Source organism: Microtus pennsylvanicus, chromosome 14, assembly GCF_037038515.1.
Source record: "Microtus pennsylvanicus isolate mMicPen1 chromosome 14, mMicPen1.hap1, whole genome shotgun sequence".
In the NCBI taxonomy this organism is placed as follows: domain Eukaryota; kingdom Metazoa; phylum Chordata; class Mammalia; order Rodentia; family Cricetidae; genus Microtus; species Microtus pennsylvanicus.
The window spans coordinates 25,834,056-25,858,434 of NC_134592.1; the positions used below are offsets into that span (position 1 = coordinate 25,834,056).

Consider the following 24,379-nt stretch of genomic DNA (forward strand, 5'->3'; position numbering starts at 1 on the left):
TCTAATTTATCTGTTAAATGTGATAGTTAATTTAATGTGTCTAATTGATTGGTTCAGCTGATTCAAGTGAACTGTTAGTGATCTGCCATTCAGATACGAGTGATCCATTTCACGCTCATTTCCAACCTGGCCGACAGTCCTCTCCCATCTGCAGGGATGTTAATGAATTTGCCTCGGTACATTCCTGAATCCTAATGCACACTCCATTGCAACCATCAGTAAATGAATATTTATGGTTCACGGCAGAGCATTCACCTCATCCTAAAAAGTTAAAATACATTTTAACAGTATACATACTGTAAGCTTCCTCCCAACTATAGCTCTGCCTACATGGCTTGTCAAACCCAGAATAAATTAGAACACAGTGTCTAGCTGCATTATTCTCACTAGATAGTTTATGATGGCTACGTGTGAGAATAACTGTTAACCCTGCACATTTAAGCCAGTGACTGTCCAGCTCCATGGAAATCCTGTATATATTAAAATCATTATTTTTTCCACTGTAGATGTTTCTGAAACTTTGCCTTATAATTAAAGAGTGGTAGAAATGAATTATTTAATCACAAAAAATCCCAGTGATAACACTGTAGACCTTATCCTCCCTAAACTTTGTTTCTTCAAAATATTTGAAGGAACTTTTCCCTTTAATTTCTATTTTGATATTGTTGTTTAATCTTGTATTCCCCTCAGAAATTCATATATTTGCTTCTGCATTAGTCTTAATTGTGTCCTTATTCCTGGTGTTAATTATCCAGAAACATTTCCTTAAAGAGAAGTAGATTTGTTTAATAGAGTAATTTATTTGTGTTCTACTCCTATATCTTATTTTAGATATTTTTATATGAAGTAATAACTGGAAGTTCTTAGATAACTTTGGAGATTCTGCCATTGTCTTAAAAGCATAAAAATTATGTGTATAAGTCTGTTATATATAATGTCCATTTTCCTTAGAAGATTTATTTTCAGCTAATGTTCAAATCTATAACTGTAAAAATAAAGACATTTATCCTAATACATCAACTAAAATAACTTGGTTACCATAACAGTATCTTCATTACTATGGAGGTTGCCTTCCCTCTCTGAGCCTTCAACCTTAACTACGCCTTTAATATTACTATGCTTTTCAAGGTTTAGACTTGAAAATAAGGACTTTAAAGGGTGTTGATTCTATATGGAGCCTGAAGATAAAATTTATGGAAACAAAATTTGGCAGTTCAAACAGAAAAAGAAAGAATGCCAATTCATCAGTGAAGGTCTTACTAGAGAAATTGGTTACATTTGTGGCCAGTTATGGTTTTCTACATTCATAAGTTTTTAAATCACCTTAATTAATAAAGATAATTGTTTTGGCTTTCTTATCTCTTACAATTGAGACTTTAAAGCTATGTGGTTTAGATCACGCTCACTGGTGGGAACAATGACATTATCTGCTCTTATTAGCTGCTGCTGTTGTTGACAACCTGAATTAATAAAATTTAGGTTAATAAGAACCTCCTATTTCTTTAATGTCCTCATTTAACAAATCCAGTTCCATTTTATGTATTTGTGTGTGGGTAGGATCACTCCCGTAAATGTCTCAGGATAACACCTAGGAATTGACTGTCTTATTCTACCGTGTGTTTCCCAGATCAAACTTTGGATCAGGCTTATTGGCAAGCACTACCCATAAACCACCTCACAGGCTCCTCCTGGCTTTTTATTTATGTTTCATTTTCCATTGCACCCCGATTCCATTACCACTAAAGAAGAAAGTAAGCTGTAGGCAAGTAGGCATTAGTAGGCCACAGTAGATGTAGTGCTCATTGGCTTTTATGTTTTAAACAGATGGTGTAATTTAACTGTTTTTTGTTGTCCATAGTTCTATAGAGTAGTCTCATGTTTATAAGTCATACAAATATTTAGAGAGAATTCAGATATATAGCATAGTTCAGTTTATCTTTGCCATAAGTGTGATAAGGCTGTAAGCAGATGGATAGAATTCAGGCATAGCATGAATCAGAATGATATCTTTGCCATAAATGTGATAAAAAAATTAAAGCAGATGGAAATTAAGCTCTTCTGTTTTGATATTCTTCTGTTTTCACATTATATGAATTTTCTTATTTCAAGCCAGTTACATGTGTTTTCTTACAGTATAGTAACCTTAAACATCATCAGCCCACAGAGCATGGTATGGGGAATCTTCAAGTTCATGAAAGGGTTTAGATATTCGAATTCCCTATGCAGTGGTTTATCTAAGGTGGCCATGGCCACTGTCTGCTCGGTCTGCACAGGACAGTGACGCATTGCTGACTGGTGACGCTCCAGGCTTGCTATGGCTAGGAAGCCTATAGTAGCAGCAGAGTAGAGACTCTTTCGGGTGCCATATGCATTTGAAATCACACACAAACATGACATTTCGTAAGTCACCATGGAATATGATTTATGGGGAAGGCCTACCAAGTATGACAATAAAAGGTAATCAAACAAATTACTTTGCTTAGCAGCCAGCTTTGGGTTGTGTTCCATAGTGTATGGTGTTGATATGCTAACTTGTGCCCGCATAGCCAAATGTTTACAGGCTGTTCATCTCAGTTTCTCAGTGTGGAGACTGGGGGCCAACTTACAGAATTCCTCTGAGAAAAACCCCCAGTTTCTGGTGAGCTGAAAGAATGTAAGTAAATCTAATTAAAGAAAAGGATTCCCAATGTATAGATTTCCTCTAGTTACTTAAAATGGTAGAAGAGCAACACATGGCCTTGTCCCCTGGAAAATCTGACATTTCATCTTGACCTTCTGACTTAGCTTCCTCTCAAATCCAGTTTTTAAACTTGGTAAATATGTCCAGTTTCCCCATTTAACCTCTAGAAAGTTGTGAGTATAGTTATTGAGTTCAAAACTATTTTCCTCAATCATTTGTCTTGTTAAAGAATGTTGTCTCAGACACCTTTAAAACCAGCATTTCTGTAAACTAGATTCTGTCGTTACTCTGTAGAGTAAACTGTATAGCAGGGCCCTCGGCTTCATAGAAATCTTTATCATTCAATATTTGTACATGACCTTTAACTGTTTAAGTTAAATGTAATTTGTACTAGATCACACACTTCAGTGTTTGCCTAGTGAGACTAGTGTGTGCTGGTGTCTTCTGCACGCCACTGCTCCCACCCAGCTGTGATTCGCGTGTTCACATTTATCTCACACTCACATATCCTTAAGGGGATAATTTTAGCAGTACAGTGGAGATATGAGCTATTCTTCTCAGTAACTGGATCTGAATTTGTCACATTTTCTATTAAGTTAAACCCTGAGGTCCTATCCATTGGTAGATACCATAAGAAAAGGTATTGTAGTTCTTTCCTGCCTGTTTTTCTGTTGCTGAGATCATTTGAGTATGGAGTTTTAATTTTTGTATTTTTACAATAATACTTTGCTAATAGCAGGTAGACAGAAAAACCTGCAAACAAAGTCAGCTTACAGATTTGCTTTAATAATTCTGTATTATGCTTCATTTGCAGGACCGTGTAAATGCATTAGAAACGGTAAGTGGGACATTTTCCTTCTTGTATCAGAATTACTGCTCTCTGATGCGGATTTCAGAGCCCACCAAAGGAAGCAGTTCCAGAAAGTATTTCTAGAACTGCCGCTAAGATTGAGAGCAGGGAAGGCGCTAAAACGTGTCTAAAAGGTATGTGTTCATAGACTTCCTGGTGGAACCTCTCAAAAGGAAAGTGTGAATGTGTGGAGATGACGGCAGCTGTCTCAGGATGGGCGAGCGATGACGAGCTACTCTGGAAAAGAGGGGCAGTGTGAAAATGATCCATGCCTTGCCTGCCTTTTCTGCATTCCACCATCACTGGAAATGCTGGTTAGCAAGCATTTTTGAAGTCCAAGTTTTTAACATATTGTTTTTAGTTTTTACCATTGTCCAAAGAGAATGATAAAAACTAGTCAGCCTTTTTCTGACAATCTTACTTGAAGACATCTACTATTGGGGAATGGTTTTAAGTATCTAGCTGTAAACACTGTCTGGTTGCATTTATTTATTAGAAAAATGATTAATTTTAAAATATGAGAGAAACCAACATATCTACAGTTGAAGAACATAGATGAAGTACAGCATTGTAACCCACCGTGCTGTGGTCATCATAAAAGAGGCTTATGTTATAACTTCAAATGAAAACTAACTCAAGAAGCAATCTCCCATGACTTCAGTGAGGCTCTACATACCCGAGACACAGGAGAGTGGGAGAACCCACAGCAGGCACTTGCCAGATATGAATTATGTTTTGTGAGTATGATTTTTTTGCTTACCAGGTTTAGAAATTATGGTTGTTTTGCTTTGGTAAGTATTTCTGCACAGTAACGTGTGAATCAGAATTAGAGGCATACAGGGTTCGCGGTGTAATCTCCAGCGCTCAGTTATTTGCCTGGCATGTATAGGACTCTGGATGCCGTCTCCAGCACCACATTCAATAAAGGGGGAAGTAGAGAAACAGTAGAATAAACTATCGTACTACTTTATGTTAAAATATTATGCAGCAATAAAAAGACATATTTAAAGAAGTAATGATGTAAAAAAAAAGTAAAGTAAAAATCGCTGTGTTGTTATGGGGGGGAAGTATAGCAATGTATAAACTTTGATACAAATACTAGATATGCATATTTTTGCATTAAACAGTCATTAAGAGACTACACAAAATATTAACAGTGTCTTGGGAACAGTGGTGATTTTTCTTTGGGTAAATTTTTAATGTACAGGGAGGAATGAAACTCCTTTAAGCAATAAAGCTAGTACGAAAAGTCTGAGCTTAACTTTATGAAAGAGAAATAAAGGAGTCTGTTTTTATAAAGTAACACTGTCCAGACTTGGGAATTTCTCCCTCCGGTTTAACTCTCAAAAAGTTCACTCATCGTCCCCCTTCCAGTGTGGCACCACTAGAGGCATACAGTGTCTGCCTTTTCCTCTGCATTTTTACTTAGTTTTAAGAGTGTCTTGCCAACAAGCTTATGACTTAAATATTCTCTTTAAAAACGTGAGTAAAATGGCAATGTGTGTATTTGGAGACACACTGAGAGCACGAAATACCATCCATACATGTCTAGAAAGATGCATCTTCCTTGACTCTGCATCTGTAAAATTTTGGGCAAGTCTTGATACCAGAGAAGGAAAAACCTTAGAAAAATAGAAAAGCCTAGTAATGGGTTGCCATTATCATTGTGATCTTGTGTTAACTGTGTTTTTTTTAATATCAGAATTTTGTTGGTGTGATATTCAAAATGACAGGTTACATCAAGACAAAGTCTATATTGTTTCCTTGTATTTGTTGATCTTTTTCTATACCTAACATATTTTTCTATTGAAGTATCATTCAGTAGAATCTTAAAGACCTTTTCCTAGGTGTTCCCTGGAACCTAAGTTAAAAATTAAAAGTCATCATGAGAAAAATAAAAATGATTAAATGGACTGTGGTTGGTACGGTAACAGTTTTCTCAAAAACAATTATCATAAGTAAAACCATAAAAATTAAAATACTTAATGATAATGTTAATGCTCAAATATTATGAAGTCCTTTGACTTCATATGGCATTATAAGAAGCAGAATTTAATTCACTAGGTGGGCTCCTCAACTGATAAAAGTATTTTATAGTTCATAAAATGAAATATGCTGAAAGCAGTTTGAATCATTTATTATTCTCTCGTAATTCAGACTCTAGAGTAAGGCACATATTGGTGTCTCCCACTTGGCTCTGGTTCTGAAGGTCACAGAAGGAGTCACATGCAGTGTGTGTGCTGTGTGACAGCAGATGTCACTTTGCAGCTCATCGTTCCCTTGGGGGTACTAATGATTGGTTATTTTAGGTGTTCAGGTAGTTTTAATACCTAAAAGCAATGTGTTTCTTTTTTTATTTATTTTATTGAGCTCTACATTTTTCTTTGCTCTCCTCTCTTCCTCCCCCTCCCCTTCAACCCTCTGCAGTGTGTTTCTTTATCATCCCGTGATGTCATTTGACAGTTGCCACCATTGAACTCCGCTTGTGTGTTCGTTCTTCCTCTTTCCTCTCATTCACTGTCAGACAAGCTCCTTGGATTTCAAATTATGCCTTATTTGTAAATGAATCCCCAATATCTGTCAAAAGCTCATATACATGGTAGGCATTAAGAAAATATGTGTTGAATGGAAAATGTTGAACTCTCTCTTACTCTTGTACAAGACTGTACATAGCAAACTAAGTATAAATAGTATCAGTCCTGTAGTTAAGGGAAAATTTTTCCAGAAGTATGTTAATTAATTTCTGGGTCTTTCCATATGGCACCATATACTATTTAAGATTTTACTGAGCACGAACCATTTTCCTGGTTTACCTGGAGTTTTCCTTAAAAGAAAACCCATTCAACCAAAATGCAGCAAGTTGATCTCCCAAATAAAAAAAAGTGATTAGCTGAAGAAAACTCAGGATGAAAATCCTCCGCTCATAGGCAGGGGAAATATGAGACATTTGTGTTTTCTGGGCACTGTCAAGGTGCTGTGTTGTCAGGTGGAGGAGAGGTGTCACTTGAGTATCAGTGAGTGCTGCTGGGAGGTAAGTGGACTGCTCAGAGCCCTCCGGTGGGAGTGCTCTGTTACAAAGAAAAGATGGGTAGGGTAAATGAGAGCAGCATTGTGTCTGGGAGCATCACAAAAATGACAGGTTTTGTAGTCTGAAGACATGAGGAGGAGGAGAGAATATCTGTGACATATGAAGAGTTTGGTAGTGTCATGCAGAAAGAGCCAGAGGAGGCATTCCAGATAAAGGATGCAATGGAAACGAGCATAGGGTTTGCCACGCTAATACTTTGAAGACAGTTGAGATCATGATTCTCTTGTGATGATAAAATGGGCTTCTGTGAAATTTGCTGATTTAACTGCTTAATGATGGCATGAACAGCATGTTATAACTAATTCAAAGGAACAAAGAACTGTGGGGGGTGGGCAAAAAAAAGGGACCGAGGGGGTGGGTCCTGACGTGAACTGGCTTCTTCCCTAGTAGAAAATAAAAGCAATTGAAACTAGCCAAAATGAATCATCTGTTAATGGGACTCATTTTCTGTCAGTGTCTACAACTGGGAATTGTACAAACTCAATGGCAGTGCCGTGTGTAGGCCAAGTGTTGCGATCTGGTAGGGTCAGAAAATCCCGAAGGGTGTGCTCAGCAGAAACTACTGAAACACCTGACTTTTGTTTTCTTTCTGAAGCTTTCATATTTTCTCAGGGTAGAGTCATTACAGTCTTCAACATAGGTAACAGCTTATTAGTGGTGATAGTTAGCAGTATGGGTCTATGAAATGCAAACTTTGGGCTTGATCTGTTGTGACACCGGAGGTACAAGTGGCTTCCTTTTGAGAACCAGTTTCTACTGGTTGGCACTGGATGCTGAGACTTGGGAGGAATTCTAGCTTTTCTTTGGGGATGAATGTTAGGAGCCAAAGAGTTGTAAACTTTCTTTTATTCCATAGAGAGCTGTTAATGGCTTCTGTGCCCTTGCCTTTGTTTTGAACTGCAGTGTAAAGACATAGGGTATAGTCTTCCTGCCCCTGACAGAGCGCTGTGGTGAGTGAGAGACTGTAAATAAAGGTGGGAAGGGCACCATGGATGAAAACCGGCTTTGGAAATACACTTGAAAAAATGAAGGAATGGGAGCTCTCAATTGATGTCACTGTTCTGAGAAAGGACTAACACACTAAGTAAGTGGAAGCTAGGGCCCAGAGAAGGCGAGAAACAAGTGAGAAAGTAAGGAAATAAAGGAGAATTTACAGCATTTCAACTTCGATCATTTTTCAAGTATTTTATAAATCTCTCTTTATTGTTGTTTTATGAATGAATACCTTGATACTTTAGATTCTCACATTCTGTTATTGAAACTTGGCATGACTTAAGCAGCCCAGACATCCCATCCCATATAATAGTGTGGAATCATTAAGATAAAGTTCATTTTCAGTAGCAGGCCAAGCCTAGTGAGTAATTGGAAGAATGGTGCCATGGCTGAGTCTCAGAGCCCAGGCTCCTCCCTTTGCCCTGCCGACCTCCATGTTTTCTGCCTTGTCCACCTGTGCTCGTTATGACTGAATTATAAATAGTAAAAGGAAAATTGGGAGATAAAAGAATGTATCGTTCACCAGGAAGTGGTGGCACGCACCTTCAACCCAGCACTTGGGAGCCAGAGGCAGGTGGATCTCTCTGAATTGGAGGCCAGCATGGTCTACAAGAGTTTGGACTGTTACACAAAGAAACACTGTCCCATAAAACCAAAAAAAAAAAAAAAGAAAAAAGGAAAAAGAATGTATAATTCATTCAATGGTATTGGAAAGTTCTATCATATGTACACATGTCATTTTATATATCTGCCTATGTCATATATAGCTCTAAGGTTAAAAAATTACTGTACATTCCAAGCATCCCACAATTTAAAACATAAATTGTAGTGGGAATTGTAAAATGTATAGAACGGGATGATAATCATGTGTTTAAGTATGCCAGCTTGGCAGAAATGATGCTTCATGAGAAATTTAAGTACTTATACTTACATAAAAAAAGAGATGAAATCCAAATTAATATGAAAAAGATAATAAATGTAGAGAAATCACAGAAAAATAAAAACATAGGAAAGAAGTAGAAATTAATTTACTGTGAAGAAACAGTCATGCAGTGAGCTGGCGAAGTGACGTCGGTGACTTTGCCTGCGTATGTGCTCTGACCAGCCTGCCTTGGTGCGAGTGACCATTGTTACTCCTCGTGAAGACACGAGCCCAGAAGCTGGAGTGTTGTGTAAGCTATAACCGGAATATCAGGGAAAGTGACCAAGTTCCTAAAAATGTAATTCCTAGAGCTAAGAATAAATTTACTAAATAGGCCAATGCCTGAATTCTAAAATGATGCTTAATTCAGTCTTAATGAAAAATTTCTTCCAAAGAGTTCGCAAGCCAGAATAATTTTATGTTAAACTTTTCAAATGTTACAGAAAGAGTTAAGTTTCATGAAAACTTTCCCTGAGTCTAGGAAAAAAGGCAGATGCACAGCTCATGTTGTAAGCCGCATGATTTTATTGCAAAGCCAGACAGAGTGTAAATAAAGAAAATTGGTGTCTTTTCAATTATTACCATGTATACAAAATTAATGGACCAAATTATTAGAAAAATAAATTTTTAATGTTTTATATACAGCTTTATTTAAAAAGCATAATCATGAATAAACTGAAGTTATTCCTGGAATATGGGTTGGTTTAGCATCAGAAAATTCACCAATGTAATTCACCATACTGATAGATTAGTTAGGGCTCCTTAAGATGTTCATCTTTAATAGTAATTAGGGGAATGATAATGAAAACTACACAGAATTGTCACTTTCATTAGCCGGTACATATATATTATACCCATGTTTTCTGTCCATCGTGTCTTTTACCAAAAACAAGGAGAATTGAAACATGTTATCAGAACCTAGGGTTTTTTGGTCTTATTTTGTTTTTACTTCAAAATGATTATTGCCACCTCCAACAGTGATGTCCAAAGACAACTAGTTAGGGTATGACTTCCTGGTGGGGTACTATGCTCCCCTGGACATTCCAGGCTCTTCCAAAGAATTTCAGGCACAAACAGTATAACGACAACTGCATTTCCCAGCCTCAGTTCTGCAGATGCTCTTCTTACACTGTGCTGCTTGAACAGGCTGCCCTAGCTCTCAGAAAGCCTCCTTCCTGACAGCAAGGGCTTCGGGCACTTAAGAGTGCCAACGGAGAAGTGTTCAGTAAGCATCTCTCATAGACCTCCCAAACCAGAAATTGAATGCTTAGTAACCACCTGGCAGTCCTTCAGTTCATCTGATGCTTTCTAGACCTTTGCTTTCAATGAGGTCAAACAGGAATTTAATCAAACTGATAAATCATCATAATTAATTTTGGATGACAGATCCAAATCTGTCACAATTCAATAACTGTCATAAAAATAGTCAAGAAAATAAGGTGGATATGTGAACACTACTTTTGTTTGTTTGTTTGTTTGTTTGTTGTTTTGTTTTTTTGAGACAGGGTTTCTCTGTATAATGGTTCTAGCTATTCTGGAACTAGCTCCTGTAGATCAGGTGGCCTTGAACTAACAGAGATCTGCTGGACTTGCCTACCAAATGCCGTGATCAGCACCACCCGGTTCCATGTACGTTTATGTGAACAAAATTCCTCAATGATTAAATCTATGGAAACAAACTAAAAAGAAATACAGTGGAACCCTGACTTAGTGAAACAGAATCAGCCTGCAATCCTGAACACTCAGGCTAATTAAATACAGTGACAGGCACTATTCTCATTCCATCAATGATACACTTAGGTTTCTTTCTTTCTTTCTTTCTTTCTTTCTTTCTTTCTTTCTTTCTTTCTTTCTTTCTTTCTTTCTTTCTTTCTTTCGTTCTTTTTTCCTTTCCTCCCTCCCTCCCTCCCTCCCTCCTTCCTTCCTTCCTATTGTCCTTCATTCCTTTTTTTGCTAATATTTCATAAAAAATGTTTTATTTTTCTTAAAGTTTCTTAATTAGAATAATAATGTATGTAGAGTTTGTAGAGTTATGTAGAGTTTGTGGTCATCAGAATTTTACAGTGCAGTTGTTCTCTATATTTGTATTGGTATGTTTTTAATGAAAAGTATGACAGAGTAACAAATATATTAGTTTAGGACTATAAGAAAAAAATGTTAGGAATATAAAGGGAAGGGGCAGTGACAAAATTAGTGTTTTTCATGTTTTCTTTTAAAATTGTTTTTAGCCTTTGAAAATTTCCTGAGTACATGTTGAGCACACCTTTCAAATGAGTGTGTCTGTCATCTCGCCTACCTTCACTTCCCTCCTTCAGCACCCCTGGGCCCCAGCACATCTCCCTTCTCACTCTGCCTTTACTGTTTTTATGAAAATATTAAAACCACCGAGTCCAATTCATGTTGCCCATGTATGCATGGGTGTGGGTCCGTCCACTGAGCTTAAGCAATACCAGTGGCTAGAACCTGAAAGAAAAGTACTATCCTGCGCAAGCAGCTCTCAGCTGCCAATGGCTCCTCAGCTAGGGGTGGAAGCCTTGGGTTCACCTCCCCATCATACTGGAGTTTTAACTGGTTTGATCTGGTGCAATTAACCACCTGCTGTGTGCTCTTGATAGTGTACTAGCCACATCAGGGCCAGAAGACTGCATGCACAGCACGCGTCCCCATCCTCTTTCCCTTCCATCTTTCCCTTCCCTCTTCCAGTGTTCTCTGTGTCTCAAATGGTAGAGATGCTCTGTATGTACTTGAGAACTCACAGTCAAAATCCCGTATGCTGAGCACGTAGTCCTGTTATGCTTCTCTCCACTGACTGATGCCCACTGCAAGAGACTCTTCTGACAAAGCTTGAGAGCAGTGTTAAGTCTATGGGTGTGAACAAAATCTTTAGAATGCAGTTTGACTGGATAGCCATTTAGCAAAGTAGCAGGAATAGGCTCCTTTCTAGGACCTGCAGTCTCTCTAGCCATAGGCTTTGGAGCAGGTTTACAGTATCAGGCACGATATCCCTGCTATAAAGTAGATTTCATATCCAGTAAGAAAAAGGTTGGGTACTCTCATACACATCGTGCCACTATGGCACAAGTCGGCACATCTTGCCTGCTGGGTCTGTGCTGTAGCTTGCAGGATATGCAGGATACAGTGATGGGTAAAACCACTGACGTCTTCTCTCTCCTTGCGACCTGCATAGTGCTTTCCAGGACTGTGAAACTGGTCAGCAGGGACAGTTCACAGTTGATCTCTCTGTGTTCTACAGCCCAAGTTATATTCAGCAATAGAATCTTAGCATCTACTTATAGTGGCAACGAAGAGGATGGATGGCAATAGCTGGGGTTTGGGGTTTCTAGGACCTCCCCGACTACTAGCCGGTAGGGAGGGAAATGGTGCCTGGCTCTGTGATTGTCATTTAAGAAACTATCTTTTGGGACATCCTTGTCCCCTATGTCCACCTATGCAGTGTGACTCTGTTCAAATTCATAGTTTTAAATTATGTTTTATTAGTTTATAAACTAGTGGGTTTTCAGAAGGATAAGGTCTTGTCTTTCTTTATTTTGTGTAACTTCCAACTTTTTCATTTCTCCCACTATCATACATTAATTACACATAATAATAGGTTTCATTATGGTGTTTCCAGACGTATACTTGCCGTATTTTAATAATTTATCCCATTAACCTCTCATCTTCCTCCCACTACGTCTGATCCCCTTCCTTATTCTAGCCACTTTCTTTCTACTCTCAGATTTTTAAAAATGCAATATATTCTGATCACAATTTCCCCTTATTCATCTCCTTCCAGATCCTCCCCAAGTCCCCACTGGTCCAACTCCACACTTTCTTGTCTTTAGAAAACAAACAGGCAAATAAAAAATAAAATAGAATAAAACAAACAAGTAGAAGGAATAAAACCAAAGAAAATGCACAAGAAGCAAATACAGATGCAGAGACACACAGAAAACCCATTAAAACTCAAAATCAGAAGCCATAATATATAAATAAAAAACTAATAAGATGTTTTTTAAGAAGTGCCCAGACAAATCACTGTGAGACCAAAAAATAAAAAAGTAAAAATAAATAAATAAGAAAGCAAGAAAGGACAAAGGAAAAGGAAAAAAATCTTTCAAATTATTGAGTTCATTTAGTGTTGACCGTCTGTTGCTGGGTATGAGGCTTGCTCTGAAGTATGGTTAATGTACTCAGTTAGACTCCATTAGAGAAAGCTAATGTTTCTCTTACAAGTGGTCATCAGTTGTGGATAGCCGCTGGCTTAGGGATGGGGATAGGTATCCACCTTCTCCTCAGTTCTGGGACTCCATCTGGCCTGGACCTGTACAGCTCCTGTTCATGCTGCCAGCAGTCTCTGTGAGTTCATACATGTCTCAGTCTATTGTATCAACAAGGTCTTATTTCCCTGCTTCATTTCAACCCCACTGACTTTTCCTCCTCATCCTCTTCCACAGGGTTCCCTGAGCTCTGAAGGGAGGAAGGGTTTTAATTGCGATCTTCCAGTTAGGACTAGGTGTTCCAAGGTCTCTCACTCTGAATGTTGCCAGTTGTGGGGTTTCATGTGTTTCCTTAGTATCAGATGGATTTCCTTACTGTCATTTTCAGGAACATGAGCTCCTTAAGTGGCTGTATCAACTGTTAACCACCTATAAATGCTTGAGAAAGAGTGAGGCTCCATGCGAATCTCCCTACTCCATGACAGGCTGTTGATGGGCCCAATCTTGTACAGACCTTGTGCAGTTAATGTCATTCCTGGAAGTCAGCATTCTCCCTCTGATTCACGCCTCTTTCATCTCTTGCATTCTTCTGCCCCTTCTTCTTTGATGTTCCCTAGGCTTTGAAGAGGACTGTATAGATGTTCTGTAGAAGACGGGACATTCAGTAGTTTTGGATTAATTCTAAGAGTCTTTAGTTACTTCTGGCCAGTACAAAAAGAATCTTTTTTGACCAAAATTTGCAACAACACTATCTTATGTGTGTAAGCACAGTTGTCAGAAGGCAGTTTGATAGCCATACTGTGTCCATGTAGAAAACAGCTCACTAAGGTTTATCAACTCCTAGCCATTGGCTTTTGACTAGGTTTACAGTTCGAGGGCTGAGCAGCTCCTGGGAAGAAGGAAGTCATCAAACCCAGTGAGAAAGCAGTTAGTTAGTTACTCTTATGACAGTCTTGTACTGGTGAACTCATCTTCCACGTTCATTTGGTATTGTTGTACAAGGGTACACAGCTGAATACGACTTGATGACAGTGTTCCCCTCAAAAGTCCAAGTGGCTCACCATGGAGCCCTCTGGGGGCTTCTTATGAGGGAGAAAGCTTGTAACCCCCATTCCAGCTCAATGTCCCTATGACCTGTGATGAAGGTGTTTGGCATCTTCACTAACAGAGGTTTACATAGTTCTAGTCGGCAGTCAGCTCCAGCAGAAATTGCCCATATTGTTTTGGGGCCTTGTTGGTAGAGAGATAGTGAACCCCTAGCACTGGAATTTTCCTTTAGTAACTTATGACTTCAGGGAATAATTCTATTTACCTTCACACACTACTTACATTGTCTTCTAAGGTATCAAACATAGTTTTGCTTGTCTCTCCCCAAATTGCTTTTTTTTTAAGAATTTTTTTAAGCAAATAAGTAGTGTGAAAGTAATACTGAGATAAAAGTTCACCTAATAAGTTTAAATGAGATATACATATAGTGTTACTTGAAAGTGCCACTATTAATATATAAGGAATAGATGGCTCAGCCGGTATAGTGTTTGGTGAATAAACATAAGAACTCCAGTTCTGATCTTCTTCATCTTCATCAATAGCCGACCGTGGCGAGGGAGATGGAAACAGGAGGATTATTGGGTTGTTCTAGCCAGGCTGTCTGACCTTATCTGTGAGTTCCAGGTTCCATGAAAGATTGTTTCAAAAAGTAAGATTGGGATACATTGGAAGACAACCAGTTTTTCCCTCTGGCTGCAAATGTGTGCATGTACACAATGCTCATATACACACATGAATGCACATTCCGTGTGTGTACACCCAGCAACATGTACACAGACACTACTACCCACAGAGGAAATGCTAGCATTGTGGAAATGTGATGCAAACATCTAAACAACATTAAAACCTATGTATGTGCTTATATGGTGGGAATCTAAATAGTTTAAATAATCACCTTAGAAAGTTATTAACATTTTTGAAAACCATCCAGTGGAAGCAGAGATGTAGTCATGAAGCTGCAGTGGGTTAGCATTCAGTTTGCTATTGAATACTTAAAACCATCTGATTTGCCTTGGTTTTGGATATCTAGTTCTACGTTCTAACCTAGCACTATTCAAAAAATTATAAACCCCACTGGAAAATTAAGAAATATTATTTTTAAAACCCCTTTGGTCTCATAAAAAAAATCTGTAAAGACCTAAAGAACTCATTCTGCTGGGTTAACATATGTGAACTACATACACACTGATGACCTTGAATGTTGTCCAGTCAGTGTTTACACCAAATTTACAAGAGTGTCTTCTGCATCCTTCTGAAGATCGCAACGTACTGCCTTATATGCTTGCTTTTCCATTTATTTATTTATTTAAGATTTCTGTCTCTTCCCCGCCACCGCCTCCCATTTCCCTCCCCCTCCCCCAATCAAGTCCCCCTCCCTCGTCAGCCCAAAGAGCAATCAGGGTTCCCTGCCCTGTGGGAAGTCCAAGGACCACCCACCTCCATCCACGTCTAGTAAGTTGAGCATACAAACTGCCTAGGCTCCCACAAAGCCAGTACGTGTATGTGTAGCGGGGTGGCCAGTTGTTATGACTTTCTTTCTTTGTTATCCTGACTCTTACAATATTATTCATCATTGATGACATGTGCACAGAACTCCGCAGGCTCATCAGTTGAACAACAGTCATTCTTTGTTAACAAGATGAATTGTGCCCTAGACACTTGGGAGCATATGGTCACCAATGGGTTAATGTTCTTGCTAAGAGCCCCCGCTGTGCCTAGGAAACCCTGACCTGAGTGTGTGAGTCTGAATCATGCCAGATAACTGTTAATTATTTCTGTGCCTCTCCTAGGGATTCGCAAGGACCTTACAGCTAAGTGAAAGTTGGCTTTATCTCTTTACAAAACCCAAACTTGCTGTTTCCATCCCAAAGATGAAGCCATGTTCATTTTTGGTTTTGCCAGGACTATGAGCTTCTCATTGAAGTTGCCTGAGAGGTTCAGTCCAACTGGATTTTCACCAAATAAAACGCAGTGTGCTCTGTATGCGTTTGACCCAGAATCAGGTGAATCTCAGCAGTCTTGGCTAAGCCACATTGTAAAATTTTGGATTTGTTTGGACTTGACACTTCCTGGGAACCCATTCAAACTGAAACCGGAAAAGGGTTTTGCACAAATCCTGTCTCAGCTTGCCCTGCCAAGGTTCCCACTGCTGCAGCCTTGGTCCACCTTCTGTGCATTCGCATCAAGGGCAGACGGAAATATCTCATGAATCTCTCATGAGGGACCTCGAGCGAAACAATCTAGATGTTCTCCTTCGTCCACCTTTTCCCCAAATGCAGAAGCAGGGGGTCTGTGTTTGTCAGTATTAAAATACTTGCCTTTCCCGATACCGGGGTCATCTTCCAAGGGCTAAGCCTCCAAAAGATGACTGTCATGCTCAAGTACAGTAACACTACTGGAGCCCTTGGCCTGTTTATAGTCACAACCCGGGGAGAGGTGATGGTCAAGTTAAAAATAGAAGACAACTTCCAGCCTGAAAATCAATGTTCCTTACAGGCTCATCAGGTTTTTTATGTAAGTGCAGACACAGGGAGGGTAGAGGAGGTTAGTAGCGTTATGGGACTGCACACTGTTTGGAGGTTGGGCTGGCAGCTTGCTGTTTGGTGTCAGTCTTGTCAAAATGCCTCGCCTGTGTTTTCTAGTCATGGTCTACGACAGTATCAGTAAAAACTGCATTCTCCAGATAAAACACTCTTGCCTTATAGTGTGACAATTATAAACATACTTTATAAAGGAAAGTCAAAACAACTTTCTGAAAATGTAACGTGCTTAAGAAATGCTTTCTCTCTTTAAAAGAACATAATGGAGTAAACTTGCAGTGTAGTGTGTGCGGCTTTTACTTTAGACCTCAAATCAAGTAGAAAAAAATAACATCACACTTTCAATATGTCATATTTAGGAGTAGTATATCCTAGGAACATTTTTTAGAATTGGGCTTTAGAAACCTGATTTGGGGTATTGGCATTGTATGTGTCTACCTGAAAAAATTTACAAGTGTTGGGTGATAGCTGCCTTGTTTTTCAATGATGGGTACAGATTTTAAAAATGATACCTGGTTAACCAGGAGAAAATCTAGGTGCTGGTCACATTGCCGTGACAGCCAGTTACATGATCCTGGGTGAGTTTTTAATGTTCTCTTCATTTCATGTATGCTTGTTTTGTGTGTGTGTGTGTGTGTGTGTGTGTGTGTGTGTGTGTGTGTGTGTGTGATGATTGGGAACATTATAAAAGCACCTTCCTCATTTTGGCCTGGTCTAGACTAGCAGAAGCTATATAAGAGTTTCATGAAATGTCTACCCTGTTGGTATTTGTTATCAAGCACTATATACCGGCTTAATCATGAAACAGTGTCAATCAGATACTTTCCTAGCCCCTGCTATGTTTCACTTGCCACATAGGTACAGCCAACTGGCTCCTGGGCCAGTAGCATCACATTTTTGAAAATGTTCCAAGTGGACTGAGTCTTAATGTCATTGTAACACATCCTTGATCTGTACGGGGGTATGGGGGTAGTTTATATGCCAGGAAACTCATGACTTGGTGAGTCAGGCACCTGGAGTTAGAACTAAGTGCCCGGATTAGTGGCAATATTCTTTTCACTCTGTATTCTCTGCAAGTGCAAATAAATGCATGCAGATGGTTCTCTTCAAATTGCCTTAGGACTCATACAAAGTAAGAGGAAGACCATTAGCCCCTAGTTTCTACACTTATCTTAAACAAGGCTACTTAAAAAAAAAAAGTAGAGAGAAATGAGGGGCTGACATCCGTGGACCATATTTGGAATTTGCCCTACACTTGCTGGTAAACAGAGTTCCATCAGGCAGCTTTGATCTGTACTTTCTCCTTGCTTGGGAATGTTGACGTGCCCCTAGGCTGCAGTACTAGTTCTGTCTTGAGTTCGTTCCATTCTATTAAACACCTCAGTTGATCTTTTTTTATTTTATGCATCTGCATAACAGCTCTAATACCACTTTCACAAGTGTTTATAAGTTTTGTTTGGGGCTTTTAATAAACTTTGATCTCAGATGAAAGGCTGGAGACAGTATAAATTGTCACTATTAGCATTATTAATGTAAATACCCTAGATGGCCTCATGTTAATTATTAAACCTTAATGGACGATTTCAACCTATCATTGCCCCCAACTGTATTATATTTGAACATCAAACAGTAAAAGCCAACCCATTAAAGTAGCCCTTCCCCCATTATCCTCTGGGGTGCTCCTAATTATTTTGCATAGCTGACTTTCTGTGAGTGTATTTCTGGGGCATTTCAATATTTTTTCTCTATACCTCTCCCTTCTACATGTGGCCACTGTGAAGGGTAATGGAGCATGTCCTCAACAGGCTTATTGTTATCAGACACAAGCAAGATGCCTGTGCCAAGCAGGCAGACTCATTGACTGCCACTGCATTCCATGAAATACTGACTTCTGTTCGGAGCGTATCTCGTTCCCATCTCCACTCCTGTCCATCTCACCCAGAACTCATCTTATCCTGTGATGCCTCAATGCCCTGATTTGGGAGTTAGTTTTTCCTGCTTGTTTTGGGCATGTAAGTTCAGTGTCAAGTCAGGCAAAGTCAAGTAAGGTTCAGATGTCCAGGCAATGGCTGGGATTTGGCACACAGGAGTTAGAAGGCTTACTTACAAATTCGGGCTCAGCACGCAGTAGCTCACCTCGCCTCTCTCAACCCAGTTTCTGCTATTGTGAAATGAATCTAATGTTTGTCCATATGTCTCACAAGCTGAGAAGATCCCATGAGATCATGGGTAAGAAATATTTTCTAATTTTTTAAATGTCTGTTATCAGACACAAGAGCAATATTCAGATAGAAAAGGGTTGACTTATTAACCTGAATGTTCCCATTTGACTCCTGGTTTTGCCACATTGGGCATCCTGACATTTTTTAAATCTTCCTTCCAAAATTCTGTGGTGTTAACTTGGACTTAGCCTTCTTACAGAAACCCCAGTAGCCTTTGTTCTATATACCCCAGCCTCCTATCTGTCTCTCCAGATGGCCATAACACACAATGATTTCTGGTTGTTGCATTGGGTCTTCCCATGTTGTCTTCATTTTTGTTGCCGCTCAGTGAGTTTTATTTCTTCTGTGCTGAGGCCACTGGGACCCTACCAAAATAGCCCTAGCGACATTCCTTGTCATGCCTTTCTTCCTTTAGTCTTCTGTAAGCCTCGAGAGCTTAAGTTTTAGACTCTTACTAAAATTAAAATTTGTTTGTCTGAATTTGAAGATCTGGTTTGTTCAGCTATTCTCTAGATGACCAGTCCTCTGATTTGTAACAAATTAGACAATGTACAAAATTGCTATCTTTAGAAACCACAGTTCCAGTTAATACTTTTTTTTAAAGGAAATCAGCATAATGGGCAAATTTGTCAATTTCTCCCATTCATTTCTCAAATAATATTAATTTGTTTGAGGCAGTTGACTAAGACTACATTAATTGCCTCTTCCCTACTGATTTCTTTCAAGGCTGTGTGACACTCCTATGGCTTCACTGCCCATTCCATATATGGTATGTTCCACATGTAGAACAGTAGAGTCTAAACGTTGTCCCTTCCTAGGGACACTACTGTAAGACATCCTGGGACAGTAGCCGTGAAGTCTATCATGTTATATCAGCCCCCCCAGAAGTAATTTAAGGGGCTCTCTGGAAGGAGATACTTGTAACTAAGAGGATTAAAAGACTTTCATGATGACATAAAAATTGAGAGTTTTTCAATGAGGGGTGCATGTACTTTCAATATTTCATCAAGGTCAATTGGACCCAATCTTGTTTTTTGCTTTAAAATGTTAAAATATTTTATGAAATTCTAGGCAGCATCTCAAACAGCAATTATTAAAATCAAATATTCTAATATAATCAAAAGATAACTAATTCGTTACTTATATGCTAAGGAATGCTGGTAAGAAAATACTTATAGTCTTTATTTTTTATTTTTATTCAAAATAATTTTAAAACCTAAATATATTTTCATCATATTCATCCCCTTCCCCAAGTCCTTCCAGACCATCTCCCCCTCCCAATACATGAAGCTTTAAGTTATTTCTCAGAAATCAAACAAAAACCCAATACAACCCCCCCCCAAAAAAAACTCCAAGAAAACAAAATAAATCCATACCCAAGATGGTGGGGGGGGGGCAGACAAACAGCCAAAAAAGCATGTATGTATGTACATACACAAAAAATAAATAAATAAAAGCCAAAGCAAAAAACAAACAAACAATGGTGGAGTCCATTATATGTTGGTCAGCTACTCCTGAACATGAGGCTTGTGTTCAAGTGGATAGACCCATTGTCACTCTGTCAGAGAAAACTGATTTTCATCTCCCAACAGGTACAAGTGACAATTTAGTTGTTAACATTTGTCTCAGTAACTAGGATTCCATTCATTCTTTCATATGACAAAATATAACAAAATTATATGCAATAGGATAAACAAAAACTGTCACATTGAAGCTGGACAACACAAACCAATAGAAAAAAAGGAGCCCAAGAAAAGAACATTGCTTTTTTAAAAACATAATAACTTGTATCTTTTTAAATAATTCCGGATCAGTTCACACACAGTGATATCAGGTTAATCTGAAGCAATTTTCTTTTGAATAACGGATGACGGGGCCACATTTCTGTTTTGTCTTTAGAAATACACTCACAGGATTGGGAGATGGCCCGGGGGGTAAAAAGATATGAACAGATCCTCAGATTCCATGGTAAAAGCTAGGCATAGCACAGTGTGTCTGTAATAAGGCACACACAGGCAGGATGCAGAGAGTTGGGGCTAGCTGGTCTAACCAAAATGAGCTCTGGATATAGTGAAGGCCCTTGTCATAAGAAGTGGAAAATTAATGGAGAAAAATATCCTAATGTAACTCTGTAGCTTTGCTATATTCCTGCAATGTTACCCTCAATAAACTGTTCAGAAACACATTCCTGAATCTATAGCACTTTATGTAGTATCCCATTGTTTAGAGATTTAGTTTGACTTTTTGCTGATACAGTCATGGCCATCAGAGTCTGATGCTAACTGTACTTTTACTATCTCTTCTGAGTCTCAGGAAATATCTTCCTCTGTCAGTTTCCTTTTCTTTTTCATCCTGGGAATAAGTCTGAAATATCTAGCATTCATAAAAATAATATCTGTAACATGATATCTTTATACATTGCGAAAAGATGATAAAGGATCTTGTTGGAAAATGTCTCCCACCAATCCTGTACTTAAGCATTTTCCAGTTAATAGGAAAAAGAGAAAAGAAAATAAGAAAACGAAAAAATTTAAAATTGTGTGTGTGTGTGTGTGTGTGTGTGTGTGTGTGTGTGTGTGTGTGTGGTGTGTACTCTTTTTAGCTCATCATGGTCCACTTTCTTTTAAAAAAAAAACTTGAATATTCCTGTATTAAATCTGTTTAATAAGGTGAAGTTTAGTGTAGGGATGCGAATAGATTTAATTGCACATGGTAGGTATTTAACAAAGATGGTATCCTTGCCAGTGGCGCAAGTGTCTGTGGAATTCTCTCTAGTCCTATGACCAGTCCTCCTAGCATATTTTTGCATAACATGTGATTCCAGCCACTTTCCACTTTAGTATGTTGATGAAAGGCTGCCGAACTTGTTTGCTGAAGTTGAAAGTGTTCAAATGAAGTAGGAGAGGGACCCTAAGCTTAGAAGTTTAGATATTTTGACAAGACAGCTTCTTTGCATACCAGCCACCATGCCACAGCCCTCCACTGTTGTCCAGTTGAATGAATGTGTGACTTTCATCTGGAAAGGAGGAAAAAGAAATGTTAGCCACTTCAGGTTCAGTAAAACAATTGGTCCTGCCAATTGTCAGAAGAATCTGCTCACCAAATAACCCTGAAGGCTGCTTTGTGCCCACTGGTTCTCGTGGTGCACCTTCCTCAGCCAGTGGGTGAACATTTGACACCTGGCTGAGTTAGAGCCCCGCCTGGCTGGCCCATGGGAAACATGCTAATGTTTACTCTTCATGGCAGCTGCTGAGAGGAGAGGTCTGCCATAAACCGTCGCTCTAGCAGCAAAGTGTTTCTGTTTGAACCAAGTATGCTCTATTAGTGAGAATTCCTTGAGTGGGCGTTTAATTGGATTTGGGTGGTTTAAAAATACACTCTGCTTCTGTCTGCTTTGACCAGTCACCAGTGGGGGATGTCTTGTACAAAAAGCAAGGTAGTATTTCTGAGTGTTCATATAAAGGATTAATTATGAAAGCAAATGTTAAAAATATAGACAGTGTATCTCAGTTGCTGTTGAATTTAGTTCTCAGAGCTACGGTGATAAAAATAAAATACACCTTGCCTGATTTCTATTTAGATCTGATCTGCCTGTCACAGGAAAGCCATCCATGTGGGGATTAGCTGTTCAGAAGCTCTTTCAACACCCCGGCGCTGTGTGTGGAGCAATAGAACATGATTAATGCGTTTTGCCATTTTCTTAAGAATCTAGAACACCTTTTAAAAAGGAAGTACCCCTTCACTTTGAAAGCACAGATTAGTGATGGTCACCTCGCCCAGGTGTTTTAGATTAATTAATCTCACCAGAACAAAAAGCATCCCATAGCATTGTTCTGTATCGGGACCCTCTGCTCTGTGTTAAATGTGAACAAGATAAATATGATTGTGTGCCTCGTTGTGCGCTGGAAAGCCAGGAGCATTCTGTGATCTCTGCCCTTTGCAGTGCCCACGTCACTGACCAGCATCCTCAAACCCCTCTCTTGCTCCCACGTAGGAAGCTGGGTGCTTTTCCAGTCCACACTCCCTGCTCCGTGGTCTTGTGCCCTGCTTTTCACCTCGGCCCACACTATTTAATTTGACCTCTCCATCTCCTCCTTTAGGGTCATTTTTTTCTTGAGTTTTGAGTATATTTAGAAATAGTCTCTATCCTTCAAAAATAATTTTTAAGTTCTATGGCTCAGAAGTAATTTTGCTTTTTTTAAAAAGTTAATATTTCTGATTTCTAAATATCTTCATCCTTTTGATGGGGCTTTTTACCCTCTTGGGAATAAAAATGTTCAGTTTTGCATTTATGCAGATGTGCAATTGTTAGATCAAATTTGCTTGTACTCAGCACTAAAAATATATGACACTGGCCTTCCTTTGAGGAACTTACTGTCTACTTAAGCATACATATAATAAATTGATTTGCGTGTGACAGGAGCCATACATTCAGATTCCTATGCTCACAACTCATAGTTTAAGAGGAAAGTTTATGAAATAATAACTATTGTTAACACTGTAATTGCAGCTAGTGTGTGTGGCCTGCTTGCTGCCTGCAGGCCCTGCTCTGTGTACGTACCTGTTAATGTACTTGCTACTCATGACACGACAAGAGAGGTATTTTTATCATTTCTATTTATAAATGAGGGAAGAGTTCCAAGTTTTCCCGTGCATTAGGAACTTCCCTAAGGACTCATAGTAAGTGACTAACCCAGTATTTAAACTTAGACAGATGGCTTAAGAGCCCATGCCTTTTAAATGCCATGTTAGAGGGAGTGGTGGCCCGGGCAGATCCCTCAGGAGACTCAGGAGCTAATTAAAGCTCTGTATATGGAAAAACACAGCATTCTGGGCAGATGGACTTGGTGCACAAAGTCACTGGGCACAGACACTTTGGGGGGAGAAAGTAAATAGCATTGGTGGCAGAAGCACTGGAAGCTTGGCCTTTAGATAAAGGGATAGTGATCTTAGTTTCCTTGTTGTTAGGCCAGATATAAAGTGGAAGAGCAGAAGGGTTTTGTCTGCATATAGAAGCATCATTTTAAAAACTGTCAAGTGACAAATATTTAGAATTTCTAGTTTGGTTGCAAACACCCAAGGGGACAGACGTCTCTTTGTCTATTTGCTGTCCTTTCTACCACGTGTGTCTTTGGCTGCACAGGTGTTCTTGGGTAAAGAGCCACTAGCAATCTGATCACAGAGTTGCTTTTCCACTTTATCTTTGGAGTGAATAACTACAGCAGATACACGCACACACACACACACACACACACACACACACACACACACACACACTTTCTAGCCTTTTTAACTTAAAATTTCAATCTCTACCTACCATGGGAAGAACTTAAGCCTATCGCGACCTAAATAAAGAATAGAACAAAAGTCATTTGTGTGTTCAGATCTGAACTTCTTGTGTTCAGGATTTGAAAGCTGAGGCCCATGGGTTGAATAATTTGCCCAGATTCATACAACTGGCTTTGTCAACACTGAGATAAACCACTGTGTCTCCTGGTTCCTAACTAGTGTTTCACTTCTGCTGCGTTTTGCCATGCTCCTTGTGGCGATGTTTTGTTTGTGCTCTAACAAGTAAAACTTGCCTGCCTGCCTATCAGAGGGTGGAGCTAACCACTAGTTAACCATAGAGGCCAGGTACTGGTGCCACACACCTTTAATCCTAGCACCTGGGAGAAGGAAACAGGAAATGATATGGCTGGACAGAGAGAGTAAGTGATAAGGCAGGGCAGAGACAGGAGCTTGGCCCCATTTTAACTGAGAAGTTGGCAAGGTGGCTGTAGCTTGCTCCTTTGTCTCTCTGATCATTCAGCATTTACCCCA

General features: G+C 39.2%; 1 protein-coding gene across 2 annotated transcripts in view; it reads left to right on the forward strand.

The window, feature by feature from the left end:
• The window catches only part of Cep128 (centrosomal protein 128), a 342,557-nt gene that overhangs the window by 285,826 nt on the left and 32,352 nt on the right, over positions 1 to 24,379 (forward strand). For both annotated transcript variants that reach the window (XM_075948454.1, XM_075948455.1), the window contains one exon: positions 3,495 to 3,518. In XM_075948454.1, the coding sequence (XP_075804569.1) occupies positions 3,495 to 3,518 (24 nt within the window). The remainder of the gene's footprint in view (positions 1 to 3,494; positions 3,519 to 24,379) is intronic.